The following is a 16,330-nucleotide window of genomic DNA, read 5'->3' as shown; positions in this document are numbered from 1 at the left end:
CTGGTCAAATCAATGCGAACCAACAAAGTTCCCCAGGTTTTTTTTGGTGTAACTTATGTAAAACCTTTCCATGCTTCCCAGTTTTCTACTAAAAATAAAGCACAACAGCTGTATACACAATGCATATTCATTTTAAAAAAAAAATCCAAATTACAACAGTTGATAACCAAAACTGTAAGGGTTTTCACCATATCAAATAACACAGTGTTCAGTAATTTAGAAAAATGAACAAAAAGCATATCTTACAATAACTGCTGCATGTCTTTAATCATTTCAAGATCGCATTACTAATAATTTAAATACAAAATAAAGATTTTTCCTAATTAGGAATGTACCGTAGGTGTGTCATGTACAAATATAAAAGCATTATGCATTACGTTGCCATGGCTTATTTCAAAACCTCAGAGTCTTGTCATTATATTTGCATATAGGTAAAGCTGTGTACAGCATTCAGTGTGCAAAGCGTGTACATGGACATCATCCCAGAGTGCTACTGATCACTAACATATTTGCATCTATAATATGTGTAGTCCACTAATATGGCTCACAAAGGCAGACTGGCCCTGCCCACACAAATGGGGCTGGTAGGAAAAATGAATTCTCCTGATTCAAGAACTCAAGTGGGGTTCCAAAGCACCCATATAATGATGAACATTCCGCTAATTGGGACGGCTCCCATGGAAACAGTATTATAAGGCATTGCTCTGTTTATCACGTCCCACGTCATGAAAATACAAGTTGGCACAGATACACAGCAGAACGATGGAACAGAGCATGTAGTAGATCAAGTTGCGAAACTTGGGCTCCAGATCTCCTTGCCTGTACCAGTGTATCTAAGAGAGAGAGAGAGAAAGCGATGGATGTGATTTCATTTATTTCGATTAGGAATTGCATTTGACACCATTTATTTCTCTTTGGCACCATTCAGACAATTAAATGTAATGCCTTTTAGATAACATTAACTTCTTACTCACCAGAACCAACACTGACCCGCAGACTAGCATGATACAGATGGCAAAGAAAATATTCAGTGGCTTGGGAGGAAGAGAAGGGAAGACGAATGAGCTAATGATGGTCACCTGAAAGAGGTAGCAACATTTCAGAGTTAATAATGACTATATGATTAACAGACAGATAATGAGGTCTTTATGAGTAGTAAAACTTACCAGAACAAGTAAAGACGCAAGTCCACCGATCACTAGATTGATGAATCTATCCTAAACACGTTCAACAAAAATATATTCATATAGCTGATGAAATAGTCACATTGTAAATTGTAATTTGTAATCCCATTGTAATTCATAGGAACAGTTTACCTAAAATATGTTAAATACAAAAATAAGAGTCTATAAGAGACTGTAATCCTTTTTCCAGTGGAAAAAGTCCATCTTCTGTTGTCCTCTCACATTAAAGTCCACCGACATATTTGTTTCAGACAAGACAGTTTTTTTACCGTATTTTTCGCACTATAAGTCGCACCTGAGTATAAGTCGCATCAGTCCAAAAATATGTCATGATGAGGAAGAAACACATTAAGTCGCACTGGACTATAGAACCAAGAACATTACTGTCTCCAGCCGCCAGAGGGCGCTCTATGCTGCTCAGTGCTCCTGTAGTCTACACTGTGCAGCATGGAGCGCACTCTTGTGGCTGTAGACGGTAATGTTTTCTCTTAGTTCATGTCAAATTAATTTTGATAAATAAGTCGCACCTGACTATAAGTCGCAGGACCAGCCAAACTATGAAAAAAAGTGCGACTTATAGTCTGGAAAATACGGTACTGGAGAAAGCAACATTACGGACAGAGGTATTTTAGCAGGAATAAACAGTTTGAAGTTAAAATGCCTTAATGATGATGTCATAAAGTCTATATTTAAAGCAAAAATAACTATATCTTGATAAATATTGTTGTGTGTTTATATATAACAATATAATAATACTCATAAAAAAATAACAGGTGTGTCACCCTGGCCGACGTCTCCCCGAACAGAGGCCTGTTGTCCATGCCGCTGGTGCCATAGGTGCGTGTAGTGAAGTCATCCATGGCCAGAGCAGTGCACACACCCTTAACTGATATCTTCTACCAGCAGCACCCTCTGTGGAGCGGAGGATAGCAGTGCATGTCCGCTGCTGTCTTGTCTGGGTTTGCTTCTCACGGCAAGAGATTCAGAAGCAGAACATAGTCATGGTTGGGTTACCTAGACCTTTAAAACATCAAAACATTCATTTAGTTCACTCATAATTTCATGGCACGTCAAAGAGTGTGATATGACCTAACAAACCACAGAGCCCCAGCACAAAAGTTGCTCCTTTTCACATGAATCCAAAGACTTTATTACAATGGAACTTCACAGTATGTGTAATAATCAGCCCAAGGGGCTCGAGTTGATTCAGGTGGCCTGGATCATGAAACCATAAGAACAGCCTTAAAAATGTGTGATCGGTCATGTGAGAGCTTGAGCTTGAGGCCAGCACAGAAGAAAACAGGGCTCTGCTCTGTTTTTGTGGTTTGTGGCTGGTGCAGAACCCTGTTAGTGATCATACAGTCACATATAAACATGATATTTAAACAATATTATGTCAATTAATTTGTGTTTATTTGTATATTAGTAATGGTCACTAGAAAATACATCCTTAAAGGGACAGTTCACCTAAAAATGAAACTTCTGTCATCACTTACTCATTACATTGCGGTTCTTCATTTTTTTCTGTAAGTCAAATACATTAGAAACAATATGTGCACTAATAATAATAACTTTTTTTTTATAAACTATACCTTTAAAGGGAAAATTCAGTTCTTTTTTTGCACACAACCTAAATCACATTACCTTGGGATCTGAGGCAAATCTTCATTATGATAATGGATAGATGTGTCAAAACTTATTCGGTTTGGAAGCCAGTGATGATCTCCACTCTCCAGACTATTTTTCAGCTCTGTAACCAAATAAAGCAAATGCACCATTAGTGTCTTATGTCAACTGCATTCATTATCTAGTATCGATTGTTCTAGTCTAGTTTCTTCTCAAAAAGGTGGCCTCCTTAAAATCGCTATCTGGCAACAAAACAATCGTACATCACTTTCAGATAACCATGTTCATCTGAACAACTTATCAGTCCAGTACATTACTTTATTGTTTTGACTGTAATCGGTGCAGGTGCATGAACTGATTTTTGTTTATACACACACACTTACATACTGATCGATAAATAAAATCAACTAAACTGTAAATATTTAGTCTGAACATGTACGAAACCTTTCATCTGAAAAAAAAAAAAAATTAAACAGGACAACATTCAGATTGTTGTTGTAGATTAATATTAAGCCATGAAAAAGCTAACAAGCTAATGTGACTGAAAACAAATCGTCTGAACAGCACAGAGAGAATACATTTTTAAGAAAGTACTAAAATACTGAACTTACCTGGATATAACAGAGGGATTTTATGATCACACGGGGGTGTTTTCCGATCGGAGTATTATCCGCATGACTTCAAACGATCCGTTATGACGACTCGCTGCATGAAACCGGAAGTGACGTGCTCTTAAAGGGCCATACGGTTGGTTTTGTTTACTTTTTTTTAGTGAAGTCACAGACATCAAATTGTCAACATTTACTTTATAATCACCACTGAATGTAAATAAAAAGTGACACAAAATGTTGTTCACGTCAAAATCGAACCAAAAATAATTTAATAATATAATAACACTCAATAAAAGGGTACATTTTCTTCATGGACGTTGATTGTTAATAATTAAGGTATTTCCCTGAAATTAATATTGATATTCACAAGCTGTTTTGTTTTATTTTTCAATACACCTCATCAGTGTTTGATCACTTTTTCTCAACTCAAAAGTAAAAAAATAATAATAATAGTCATACATTGATTTATTATAGTGTGCTGCATAACGAAGGAAAAAGAGCAAACCACTCAAATTGGATAAATGTGTATCTAAACCAACTTATGTTTAACTGGTTTCTTTAGTAAAGGCTGTCATTACATGTCATTACATCCAGAAAAGGCTGGCTATTTATAAATATGAAACATCAAATGGTTTATTCACATGAAAAATGTTTATCAGATCATTTTTTTAATTCAGAAATTGTACCCAGGCTAACATTAAGAATACAATGTGATGATTCATTTTTTTTAAAGAGTTTTTTAAAAGTATTTCAAAACTATAAAAATGTCAAAGTGCTGGCTGGGCTGAGGAACTGTCAGTACACATACACCTTCACTTTATGGACCTCTCGATCTTCACACTCTCGCTTTCTGTTGTAGTAGTAGAAAGTGTTATCTCGACGCTGAAGCTTCTTCACAAACCCAGTGTCTGGCCAACGGTCAATCTGAAAGGACAGTATGACAATATTATTCAGGAAACAGGACTGTGTGCAAGCTACACTACCATTTAGAAGTTTGGGATCAGTAAGAATTTTCACGTCTTTTTTTTTTTTTGCTTAGTTTTTCGAGGAAGTCTCTTATGCTTGTGCAGGCTGCATTTATTTCGACAAAATTACAGAAAACAAATTGAGAAATATTATTGCAATTTAAAATATCTGTTTTCCATTTTAACATACTTTAAAATAAAAATAAATTCTGTGATGCAAAGCAGAATTAACATCAGTCGTTACTCCAGTCTTTAGTGTCATATGATCTTTCAGAAAATAATCTAATATGCTGATTTATTCCCATTTATTTATTTATTTATTTTGGAACCTGTGATACTTTTTTCAAGATTTTTTGATGACTAAAAAGAACCACATTTACTTAAATATAAATCTTTTGTAATAATATACATTACCATTCAAAGATTTTTGGGCTATCAGCATTTTTTTTTCTTACTGTTTTTGAAAGATATTAATACTTTTATTCAGCAAAGATGTGTTAAACTGATAAAAAGTGACAGTAAAGACTTGTATTGTTTTAGAAAAGATTTAAATTTTGAATAAATGCTTTTCTTTTTAACTGTTTATTCATCAAAGAATCCCAATAAATGTATCACAGGTTCAAAAATAAAACAAATATTAAGCAGCAAAACATTTCCAACACTGATAATAAGTAAGCATGTTAGAATGATTTCTGAAGGATCATGTGACACTGAAGACTGAAATAATAATGCTGAAAACTCAGCTTTGCATCACAGGAACAAATTCTATCGTAAAATATATGAAAACAGAATACCATTACTTTAAATTGCAATATTATTTTACAATAATAAAAATTTTCACCTATTTTTGAACAAATAAATATAGCTTTGGTGAGCAGAAAGAGACTTAATATAACAAAAAAAAAAAAACGTAAATATTTTACCGAACGCAGATTTTTGAACAACACTGTATATTAAAGTATTTATAAGACATTAAATGACAAAGCAGAAACACTTTCATTAATGAAAACAAATATTCCATAAATTCCTTAGTAGATGAGATTTTAATATATTAATAACATGAAATCCAAATATTCAATATAAATACAGAGAGAAAATGTATATTATACCACACATCATTTCTAAAATTTGTATGTATATTATAATGATTGTTTAAGCATAATATAATGCAATAGTGAATAATATTGCATTAATAATACAAAAATTATCAAAAGGGGATACCTCGACTTGTTTGATTTGTCTGTACTCCAGCTCATCTCTGTAGCCAGCCTGCTGAAATCTGTACAGGTCCTCAATCTCTCCTGTCCACTGCTTTGCTCGGCTCATGGACTTTGGCTTAGCGTTGTTATCCAATAAAACGGCACAGGACATGATTTCTGTGTATGATAACAAATACATCACAGTATTTTCCTTTGAAATGACAATTTCACTTCAAATTCTATTTTAATTCACTCTAACACTAGCTTGTTCTATTCTTTTTCTATTCGATGTGTTTTTATTTTATTTATTATATTATTTAAAAGCCCTTGCTACTGTACGTGTACTGCGTTTAAGATAACTGAGACTTGTTATAGCATTTAGATATCATCGCTCTTTTGTTGTTTTTGATTGCTTCCATGGTCCTCATTTATGAATCGCTGTGAATAAAAGTGTCTGCTAAATGACTAAATGTAATGTGATGTAATACAGAAAGTCAAATCAACTTAAACCACAATGCAAAAATGTTACGCACAACAACAACAAAAACATTGCTCACCTAATCCAGGATATTCTGGATTTACAAACTTTGACAGCGAAGCATCTAACGTTAATCTAACTCACTCCGAACATGCTTACACTCGGATATCAAATGACAAGTTGATTAATTGTAAAATTAATAACAAATTTAATACAAACGTAACTTACATTGACGTGTGTTGCTGAATTGTCAACGTGCTCCTTATCTGAACAACAATCCTGTGCATCATTTGTTTCCTAGCAACATAGCGTGAGGAAAACACGGCCAATCGAAAACCAACCCGGAATTCCACAGTTTGGTTGGCCAATAAACGCTATGCCAGGAAACCTGCTTAGAAGAAACTACTCAACAGTTCTTGGATATGCATAATTATTTTGATTTTTTTAGAGTATAGAGTATGTTTAGAGTATATCGGCTATTGTTGCTTTTTTGCAATGTTATAATGATTGCTTTGGAATCCAATAGTTGTCGCTGTACGATTCAGGCTATCACATTACAGATGTTTAATTCATACTCATGTGGTTTCATCATGCCAAAGCGATGCCAGAAGTACTATGGAAGTACTGGAGGGAAGACAGATGCGGGGATGTGCTGAGCTCTCAGGGGGGGTTGAGTATTTAATCTGCACAAATTTATTGCAGTCAGCATGAGCTCGTTTGCTGGCCGCATGAAGGAGTATCCCAGCATCTTTCCGGACAGATTTGACAGAGAATTTGCACGCCAGAGCTTATTTCCTCTCTCACTGCCACAAAGGTGCATATAATGGACATTGCATTGAATTCCGCTTAGGAACTTTCTGTTTTGTTTCTTCAGTTTTATATATATGCTGTTATTTATGTTCAATGACCTTTACTGAAGAGAAAACTGAAGTTCAGGTAAGGGATAGTTGTACATATTCCAACTCATGTGATAAATTAAATATCATTTTCTTATTAAACATTTATTATTTGTTTATAAACGTTTAACTGTAAAAGTTTACGTAAACTGTTGGCTTTGTCTTCAGTTTCATGTATTATTTATAACCATAATTATTATAATTTTTTATCTCCGAATTAAATCTATTATGTTCATATACTATTTGTATACAATATACAATTTCCCTTATAGAGCCCTGTCCAGCCACACACTCTTCCAACTACATGGACTGCACAGAATCAAATGATGACGATGCTGATGCTGAGCAACCTCCTCCACCTTGCACAGAAATGCCATGCACAAAACTGACTCAGTCGGACTCGTCGCAATCAAAAACAGCTCAGCCTTGTTGGGAAAGGTTCTTCAAGGTGGAACCAGTGTTAACGGATGAGAGCGAACTGGATAACAGTCAGGACAGCCACATCGAAAACACAGCGTCCCAGTCACACGAGCTGTTTCAGGATTAAGATGAGGATGACAGCAGCTCTGTTCACTTGACTTCCTCGCAGTCCACTCATATATCAGATGCAGGGACAGAGAGCCTTAGTCAAATAGACACTGTTCTCATCCAAGTGGATGAAAGTAAGGCCATTACTAGTGAGCAGAGTAACGGAGGGGCCAATGGTGAGGTGATGTCAGGTGTGATTGACAGCCGTAATGCTGAACATAAGGAAGAAACCGTGGAGCCGTAATCAGACTCGCAGGTGTCATCAGATTTTGAGCTCCCACCAACACCAGGCTCCAAAGTCCCACTGTACAGGAAGTTGGCAGCAGGGGAGGAAGTGGTCAAAAAACGGATTTAATGATTTCTTGTTTGTTTACTTGAATATACTTTTTTGGCTTGTTGCATGACAGCTTACCCCATGAAGCTTTGTATCTTTCTAAATGCTCAATATTTTGAGTTAATTAAAAGTTTTCAAGCAAATACTAATATTTTTCTTGTTAAATAAAACTATTTAAAATAGTTTCCATTAACTGAAATAAAGTTGAAATAAAAATGTGAACATTAGATATACAGGAACAAAACTGATATAGAGAGACAAAACTGAAATAAAAAGCTAAATGAAGAAAAAAAACTATTATAAAAGGACTGCAGCACAACAAATGCAAAAAAAATAAATGTATGTGAATGGATTTTAAAATTTGAAATCATGTAATTTCAAAAATCTGACGTGAATGTATCAAGTATATCTAATGAAAATAAACTCACTTTTATTGTGTTCTGTGCTCTTTATTGCATACTGGTTACAGATGACAACATTTTTAAAAACTCAGTCACCTGCACATGCTTCTCTTCAGTCTCTACAGGAAATGAAAGTCTCTCCTCCGTCTGAGAAGGTTGTTCTGCTTTAAATGATAGGAGTGAACTCCACGGGCTTTGTTAATTCCTTCAATTAATTAGCCTGTCACAAATATGAATCCTATTGATGTAATGCAGGTACATGAAGGCACATGGAAAGAACAACTACAGTAAACCTGCTGGTCACAGACAACAGGCTTGAAAAATAGTAAAAGATGACTTCTGGCATTAAAAAAAAAAAGTACACAATTAAAACTGGATATTAATTTAAAGCAATAGTTCACACAAAAATGAAACTTTTTTTTTTTTTTTTTAACTCACCCTTCGTGATATTCCAAACCCATATAATTTTCCCCCTTTTGTCACTATGAATGGTTGTTGGATGGCAAAAGCTTTAATAATAATTGCACCAAATAAAAATAACGGGTTTGGAACAACTTGAAGGCAATAAAATAACTTGCTTTTCTGGGTGAGCGATTCCTTTAACTGAATAAGATCTTAAACTTGTTTCCTTCAGTTAAGGTCTAGATGAATCTAGAGCACTGGAAAACCTCAAACAGCACGAGAGTTCTGCTGATATTGTGACTCAAGGTTAAGATGCTGCAGCAGCTGTTTGTATGGTAACAGCCTCGGATCTGCCACTGCTCTGCTCTGTGCATGTAACGTGCAGTGAACCGTCCCTGAAAAGTAAACGCACATAAGAAATGTTTCAAATAAGGATATGAGCTTCATGAAAGAGTTGAGTATGACTGGGTGATATTACTGAATTTACTGTATATAGAACTGTATCATTACACAAGCAACAAAATAACAGCAAAAAGCATTTTTTAATAGCCAATGTTTGATATTTAATATACATTATTGTTCAGGTTTGCAGTCTGTAAGATTGTTTAAATGCTTTTGAAAGAAGTTTCTAATGCAAACCAATTTTATTTTGATTAGAAATACAATAAAAACAGTAACATTGGGAAATATTTTTAGAATTTAAAATTGTTTTCTGTTAATATATTTAAATTTTTAATTTATTTATGTCAAGTAAAAGCTATATTTTCAGCTGCCATTACTCTAGTCTTCGGTGTCTCACAAAATAATTCTAATATGCTGTGCAAGAAACTTTTTTCTTAATACATTTTTCAGGATTATTTGATTAATAGATGGATCAAAAACTGCATTCATTGGAAATAGGAATCTTTTGTAACATTATAAAGTGTTTTACTGTCACTTTTTATCAATTTAATGCATCCATTCTGAATAAAAGTGTTCACTTATTTAATTACCTCTTCATTGTCAGCACTGTGTCAATGTCATGCAGCTCATCTTTAGGTTCCAAGTCTCTAAGTACAATCTAGAAGAATAAGAGCGTCACATTTTAAGTTAAAAAGGTTTTTATGCCCAATACAGGCCAAATGTCACATTTTAATAATAGGTTTGCACTGAAATGTCCATTAAAAGGGATGCCAACCTGTGCGATTGGTCGCTGTGCCTGGTACAGCTCCAGACTCACTGATGACAGACTGCCAGGACCCTGTAGCGTGTGCTGGCGGCGGGCAGGGAGCGGTGTGCCAGATGGAAACAAAACTGTAAAAACCTCCGCTCCAGAGTCATCCACTTCCTGAAAGGCCAAGACACAATCTACCTATCAATCAAGTGCTTAAATGCTAAGAGTAAACACTATTGATTGTTTGAAGCTCCCCACCTTAGCCGTGATGTCGCTGGCACAGCAGTCCACGGTGATGGAATCTTCTCCAAGTGCCAGGCTGTCTTTTCCGACCAGGATGCCCGCCTGCATGGCAGCGCCGACCGGAATCACCTCATCCGGTGGAATGGAGTTCAGCAGCTCCACGTCTGGGAACAAATCCCTGATCATCTGTTGCAACTTCGGGATACGAGCTGAACCTCCGCATAAAACCACCTTAGACAAGAAAGCCTATTTTAATCTCCATTTCAGGTTTTGAGATTCCATTCTCACTATGATTATATGTAAAATTCTAAAATGATCTTATATTTAAGCTAGTGAACTATGTATTATGTTATTAAAAGGTTCAGTACTAATCACAAAATGTTTTTTTTGTTGTTGCATGAAATCAGCTCCCTCTAATGGTCACACATTTGTATTAAAAAGTTGTCCTACCTTGTTGATATCAGAGCTGGACAGGTTTACTTGCTCAAGAAGACCTTTAATTGGCTGAATGCTCTTATTAAAGAGGCTGGAGCATATGAGCTCAAAACGGGCTCTAGGACAGAATCATATAGAGCATAGTGGTTAGAGAGATTGACTCCTAACCCTAAGGTTGTGGGTTCGAGTCTCGAGCCGGCAAAACCAAAACTTGGGTGCCCTTAGGCAAAGCACCGAACCCCCAACTTCTCCCCGGGCACCGCAGCATAAATGGTGTGTTCACAGTGTGTGTGTGTTCACTGCTCTGTGTGTGTGCACTTTGGATGGGTTAAATGCAGAGCACAAATTCTGAGTATTGGTCACCATACTTGGCTGTATGTCACTTTCACTTCACTTCTAATACTAATTTTGAATATTATCTCACCTTGAGACATTGCACTCAAAATCCATGCCGTCGTAGAGCGAGTCCACAAAGCAGTTTGCACTACCCAGGGTGGAAAGCGTGTGCTTGGCCACATCAGCACTATTCATGAGCTTTAACATCGCTCTGGGGTTACCAGTCACATCCAGCTTAAAAGTCCTGGAGACACGCATGAAAAACACACTGTAAGACTGAAACAGTAATGACATCCATGTAGGGTGGACTTTCATAATAATAACAAAGTCCGAGTACACACATAAAAGTTAAATGTGAGGTACAGGATATCTACTGACTTTTTGAACTCTGCAGCGAGGTGCTGTGCGAGCTCATGCGTGAAGCTCTCTCCCCCCGTCCTGTGATCCGTCTGTGTGGCGAGGACGCGGTACATTCCGCTGTTCACCTCCAGGACGGTGACGCTGAGCGACGTGCCTCCGAGTTTATACACTAGCACATGACTGTGGTCCAAAAGAATTAAATGGGAATGAGACTTCTGAGCTGAAAGGAACCATCCATCTGAGATAGTGCAAAAAAAAAAAGTCGTACCTTTTTCCCAATGGGGAGTCCTGCCCGATTCCATAAGCTAGAAGGGCAGCAGAGGGTTCGTGGATCAGTCTCAGCACATCGAACCCGGCACTTTCTGCAGCTTGCCTACAACACAGTACTGATTCTTATAAAACATTCTAGAGTTAGATGACCATGCTACATAATTTTAATTTATTTGCATTCATCTCAAAGAATAAGATGTTTTATGGAAACATCAAGCACATACAGTACCTGAGCGCATTCTTCTGCATCTCCCCGAACTCAAACGGCACTGTTATGACAGCATCTTTCACATCCGAACCCAAGGCTGACTGGGCCGTCTCTGCAGGGAACATTAAATAATCACCCCTAGTTCATGTTAAACGTACCATGACATGAAATTAAGGATTCAAACAATACCTTTCATCTTATGGAAGATCAATTTAGCTACATCTTCAGGCGACACATACTTGGTTGTTTCTCCCGTGTCGATTTCATACCTAGGCAGGTCACTCTTGTTGACAACCTAGAAATTATGAAAATACACACCTTTTAATCAAACAGGTGGTTCAGATTGTATGGTTACGGTTGCGTTGTTTTCTGACAATATTCAAGAGAACAGCATGTACTTACAATGCATTTACTTTCTTCTCTGTGTGCCTGAGCATCTGGGTCATCATAGCTGTCAAACACCAATCATCAAAGAGCAATTCATTTTATATTGTGATTATTATTTATATAAATGTAATATTATTAAGTGATTGCTAATTTGACTTTAAATATTCTTAATAACATTATGCACCATATGCAGTGATTTAACTACAAAATAGTCCAAGCACACAACATGAAAACCTACCATCTGCCCAGGATCTGCTTCACTTTGACAACTGTATTGGTGGCATTTCGTATTCTGCCCTGCTTAGCAGCGATACCCACTATCTAGAAAAATAATTCAATTAAACAAAACCATTACACTATCAAATTCCCTGATGTTCTTGCTTATATATATATATATATATATATATATATATATATATATATAAGTAGGATAAACAAAATAAAAAAATATATACATATAAAAACTTGTTAGATTGGTCTGTTGACATTATTTGGAGAAGTTTTGGCTTGGGCATGAGCTCATCCATCTAAATCCAATCCCCAGCATTATTATATTATGTTATACAATACATTTGTCCCATTAGGCAAATTATGCATCCAAACAACATAATGCTGCATGCACACTGCCATTATGAAAAATTCAGGTCACGTATGCAGTACAATACAGACACAGTATATACATACTGTTCACTAGACTAGGGATATGTTTTGTAGTTATGAATTTAAGCTTTTATTTTACGGTTGATTCTTAATCTCATAGATGATAGAGGCTCTCTGTTTTTGGTGCTGAGGAGAGAGCTTCTCTGCAGTGTGATTCTCTACATGTCCATCATGGAGAATTACCTGTTCAGTGTCTCTGTAGGCGACCACAGCTGGAGTGACTCTGTCCCCTGCATCATTTGCCACAACATCTGCTCGCCCGTCCTATATGAAAAGAACTACACTTATAATAAACTGGTACGGTCACACCATTAACTACTCACCAACATAAAAGTCTATTCGACATTTTATTTTGTTGCAGACATTTTTGCATTTATTAAACAAAGTTACATGATTTATACTCATAACCAGTTCACCTTAAATACGGCAACACAGGCACATGTGTATCCAAAGTGCACCCCGATGGCAGCCATGCTTCCGAAGAATTCTACCGGAGGCCGGTTTTCATATGCAAATGAGCAGAGATACTGTCAAATGACGAGCGGCGTTATTAGCCAATCAGAGCGCCACTTCGCTGACGTCGACTCGAACGTCAAGAGACTAGCGCCTGATTTAGAAACAGCTGAAAGCGGCGCCGGTGGGTGTTGCGTACTGGGTATTGAAGTTCACTTAAAAGAGCCCCTTTTAAACGCACAGAGTTATGTCTTTAACCAATTCCTTTGCCACCCCTTTACTTTTGCTTTTATGTGTTGTTTTATTCTCAGTTACTGATGCAGAAGAATGCGAAGGTGAGGTTGGTCAGCTTGGCTTGCATTGCGCATGAGCCACTGAGTTAAAAAATAGCACAACACACAACACATCAATATCATCACTCTCAAAATGTAAAATGTGTTAGCAACGCTTCAAAGAAAAAAAAACATTTATATTACTTTTTATTTAACAATAAATAAATAGCTTGAATACAGTGCAAAAACGTGATGCTCTTAAAGATTCTTAGCGAAATTATATAGAAGATATCTTGATTCATGAGAAATTATGGCAATTTCCAGTACAAATATCTAAACATTCTTAAATCACTATACACTTGACACTATAACATATAAAGTCTTGTTTTCTGAGAAACTGATCAAAATGATTTTTTGATTAAAATAAGAGCAAACATCTGCAAATATGCTGAGAAAAATTCAACCTAATTCAAAGGGAAAATATGTTTTCATTCCCCACTGACAGATGTTTGTGCATATTTTAAACAAACTCGTTTAATTTTGTTAATTTGCTCAGAAAAAAAAGACTTTACATATTCAGTTTGCATCTCAAGTAAATGTGTTTTGATTCAGGGATTTAAAGATGTTTGTATTAGATTTTATGAATTACTACTGGGAAAGAGAATCGACTTCTGAGAACATAAAAACAAGCACAGGTTGGTTCTTATTCTTTTTTGGTTGCTGGCCCATCTTTTAAAATATATTGAGATGTTATGAAATTTACTGAATAAATGAGGTCTTGTAATTGTAATTCTCTCCCCTTTCACTTCAGTGTTATTACCTGGGAGCCTCCAGTGATGCCGCAGCCAAAGTGACAGGTGAGGTGAGCCGCCCCCTCAGTGCACATGTTCCTGTCCGCAAAATCTGCCAGAGACTTCAGCGCATGGACAGCCAGATCTGCGAGCTCAGATATGGTAAGGCGTATTCACGTACAGGTGTCCTGACACTGTGTTAGAGGGTTTAAAAAATTAGGAAATATTTATCTCAAAGGTTTTAAAATGGACATTCTTGTTCTTCTGAAAGCAGGGACGCTTTGTCTAAAATGCCAGTGTTGGAGCTAAAGAGAGTCTTTGGCCTCGTGGGGGGAGGAGTGCAGAGCCTGTCTGGAGAAGAGTGAATTTATTAATCTCATCCAGGAGGTGGCCCCCAAACACAGCACAGCGCAGCACAGAATGCATTCGGAAGAGTTCTGAAGGCCTCCTTGTGCAGCTCTGTGCTGGGGACATACTGTAGTGATGGGAGGGGCTGCACGTGCAGCTGCACTCAGGGACACTTTTAATATGGCTCTGAGACTCCTTACTTATAATGCTTTTCATAATATTAGTTATGAGTAGTCATGTGCAGTATGTGCCCATTTCCCCAGTGTCTCCTTCTCCACTGTAAGAATTTTCTCCTGCACACTCAGAACAAATAATTAAGCTTTATTAGTTTCAGTGATTAAGAGGTTGCTTGCAGAGATGCTGGCTGTTGTTTTTGTCCAACCGGTTAATTTGAAAGGGACTAGAGCTTGTGTCCAGCTCTAAGACCACTTTTCTTCTAATTTGTTCTACACTTTAAGAGCCTTCTGTGTTTGCAGCTGTGGGTAAATTGCATGAAACCCAATAATTTCTCCAGATAATAGATAGAAAATCAAAAGAAAGCAATAAAAAAAATGTGTGTGTGTATATATGTATATATATATATATATATATATATATATATATATATATATCAATATATATGTGTGTGTGTGTGTGTGTGTGTGTGTGTGTGTGTGTGTGTGTGTGTGTGTGTATATATATATATATATATATATATTGCATAAATAACAAAAGTGAAGTCTGTTAGGACTATTAATTTTCTTGTGCACTGCCATGACATTATGAACATTGCCTTTTTAATTCTCATTGGCATAATGCAATCTAATGAAAAAAAAATCTAATTACTTTACATTTTTATTTAAATGGTACAGTATTCATACATCATGTTTGCATTTGTTGTACTTCCTTTAATTTATGCTGATTAATACTGAATTAAATCAGAAAATAATTATATTACAGTAAGAATCTGATGAGAATGATCAAGAATAGTGAAAAACGAAGAAAAAAAAACAAAACAAAGCAAAATAAACAGAGAGAAAATAGAGGGTGAAAACATAATTGTAATGAAAATTGTCACAATGAAAAATAGGCTTCATGTCTAAGAATTTTTTTTATTCAATTTCAAATCCATATACATTAAATTTCATGTACATGTCAAGGAACATCTGTTTTAAAATCATTATCTTTAATCCTTTTTGAACTTTTTTGCAATATTCTTCCAGCATTACAAAATAAATGAAGTACAAATATTCCATACAATCCCTTATTATGAGGATATAGAAATATCTGAACTTAGTTAGAGGATGTGCTTTACAGCCATGAAAATAATAATAATAATAATAATAATAAAAACATTCTTAAAAAGTAGACTTGATTTGCTTTATATGTCACCACCCTGACCTCTCGTAAGGATCGTATTGTTGTGACTGTCTGGGACGTGGTGACTCTTGTGGACACCCGCACAACCGTGCTGATGTTTACATCTGGCACATTGCCATGGCAATCACGGACCCTTTCATCTGCTGCTTCCAATGCTTATGTCATAAAACGGAACCAATCAGCCACGAGACCATCGGCGGGTCTCTCTCTCTCTCTCTCTCTTCTCCTTTCCTCTCTCTCCCCACCCCCCAGGCTTTCTCATTCACAATCCCCTTTTTTACCATCCAGTTCTGCTGTTCTCCTGTAATAGCTGTTGAGAGAGATTGAGAAGAGAGAGAGACTGTGAGTGAGATTCAGGCCTTGCCCACGCAAAGAAGTGGGAGACTGAACCTCTCTATACTCTCTCTCTCTCTCGCGCACACACACACACA

At 36.4% G+C, this 16,330-nt stretch overlaps 3 protein-coding genes across 3 annotated transcripts; all 3 read right to left on the bottom strand.

Annotated features, from left to right (window-relative positions):
- Positions 1-109: 109 nt before the first annotated feature.
- Positions 110-3,541, bottom strand: LOC113048307 (transmembrane protein 243-like). Its single transcript, XM_026210044.1, has 6 exons — positions 3,422-3,541; positions 2,829-2,934; positions 1,967-2,204; positions 1,167-1,217; positions 975-1,079; positions 110-833 (listed from the first exon to the last, which is right to left on the bottom strand). The coding sequence occupies exons 3-6, from the start codon at positions 2,042-2,044 to the stop codon at positions 690-692; spliced, it is 378 nt and encodes a 125-aa protein (XP_026065829.1). The 5' UTR covers positions 2,045-2,204; positions 2,829-2,934; positions 3,422-3,541; the 3' UTR covers positions 110-689.
- Positions 3,542-3,676: 135 nt separating this feature from the next.
- LOC113048308 (meiosis expressed gene 1 protein homolog) lies at positions 3,677-6,407 on the bottom strand. Its single transcript, XM_026210045.1, has 3 exons — positions 6,292-6,407; positions 5,608-5,762; positions 3,677-4,345 (listed from the first exon to the last, which is right to left on the bottom strand). The coding sequence occupies exons 2-3, from the start codon at positions 5,755-5,757 to the stop codon at positions 4,217-4,219; spliced, it is 279 nt and encodes a 92-aa protein (XP_026065830.1). The 5' UTR covers positions 5,758-5,762; positions 6,292-6,407; the 3' UTR covers positions 3,677-4,216.
- A 1,847-nt stretch (positions 6,408-8,254) lies between these two features.
- Positions 8,255-13,178, bottom strand: LOC113048305 (heat shock 70 kDa protein 14-like). The gene is made up of 14 exons (XM_026210043.1): positions 13,093-13,178; positions 12,860-12,940; positions 12,255-12,337; positions 12,032-12,080; positions 11,819-11,924; positions 11,651-11,741; positions 11,420-11,524; positions 11,170-11,331; positions 10,880-11,035; positions 10,471-10,573; positions 10,036-10,251; positions 9,802-9,951; positions 9,617-9,684; positions 8,255-9,019 (listed from the first exon to the last, which is right to left on the bottom strand). The coding sequence occupies exons 1-14, from the start codon at positions 13,147-13,149 to the stop codon at positions 8,932-8,934; spliced, it is 1,515 nt and encodes a 504-aa protein (XP_026065828.1). The 5' UTR covers positions 13,150-13,178; the 3' UTR covers positions 8,255-8,931.
- Positions 13,179-16,330: the final 3,152 nt, after the last annotated feature.

This window comes from Carassius auratus, chromosome 29 (genome assembly GCF_003368295.1).
Source record: "Carassius auratus strain Wakin chromosome 29, ASM336829v1, whole genome shotgun sequence".
Taxonomy (NCBI): Eukaryota; Metazoa; Chordata; class Actinopteri; order Cypriniformes; family Cyprinidae; genus Carassius; species Carassius auratus.
The sequence above is the reverse complement of the archived record's forward strand: the minus strand, read 5'-3'. Positions and strand labels throughout refer to the sequence as shown.

Excerpts from the sequence above, each read along its gene's own strand:
- LOC113048307 (XM_026210044.1), bottom strand. The coding sequence starts at position 2,044 with ATGGATGACTTCACTACACGCACCTATGGCACCAGCGGCATGGACAAC. Across the intron at positions 1,080-1,166 it reads TTGCGTCTTTACTTGTTCTG|GTGACCATCATTAGCTCATT; the intron begins GTAAGTTTTACT and ends TACCTCTTTCAG. Across the intron at positions 834-974 it reads GCGGGTCAGTGTTGGTTCTG|ATACACTGGTACAGGCAAGG; the intron begins GTGAGTAAGAAG and ends TCTCTCTCTTAG.
- LOC113048308 (XM_026210045.1), bottom strand. The coding sequence starts at position 5,757 with ATGTCCTGTGCCGTTTTATTGGATAACAACGCTAAGCCAAAGTCCATG. Across the intron at positions 4,346-5,607 it reads GACAAATCAAACAAGTCGAG|ATTGACCGTTGGCCAGACAC; the intron begins GTATCCCCTTTT and ends CTGTCCTTTCAG.
- LOC113048305 (XM_026210043.1), bottom strand. The coding sequence starts at position 13,149 with ATGGCTGCCATCGGGGTGCACTTTGGATACACATGTGCCTGTGTTGCC. Across the intron at positions 11,925-12,031 it reads GAGAAGAAAGTAAATGCATT|GTTGTCAACAAGAGTGACCT; the intron begins GTAAGTACATGC and ends CATAATTTCTAG. Across the intron at positions 10,252-10,470 it reads CCAGCTCTGATATCAACAAG|GTGGTTTTATGCGGAGGTTC; the intron begins GTAGGACAACTT and ends TTCTTGTCTAAG.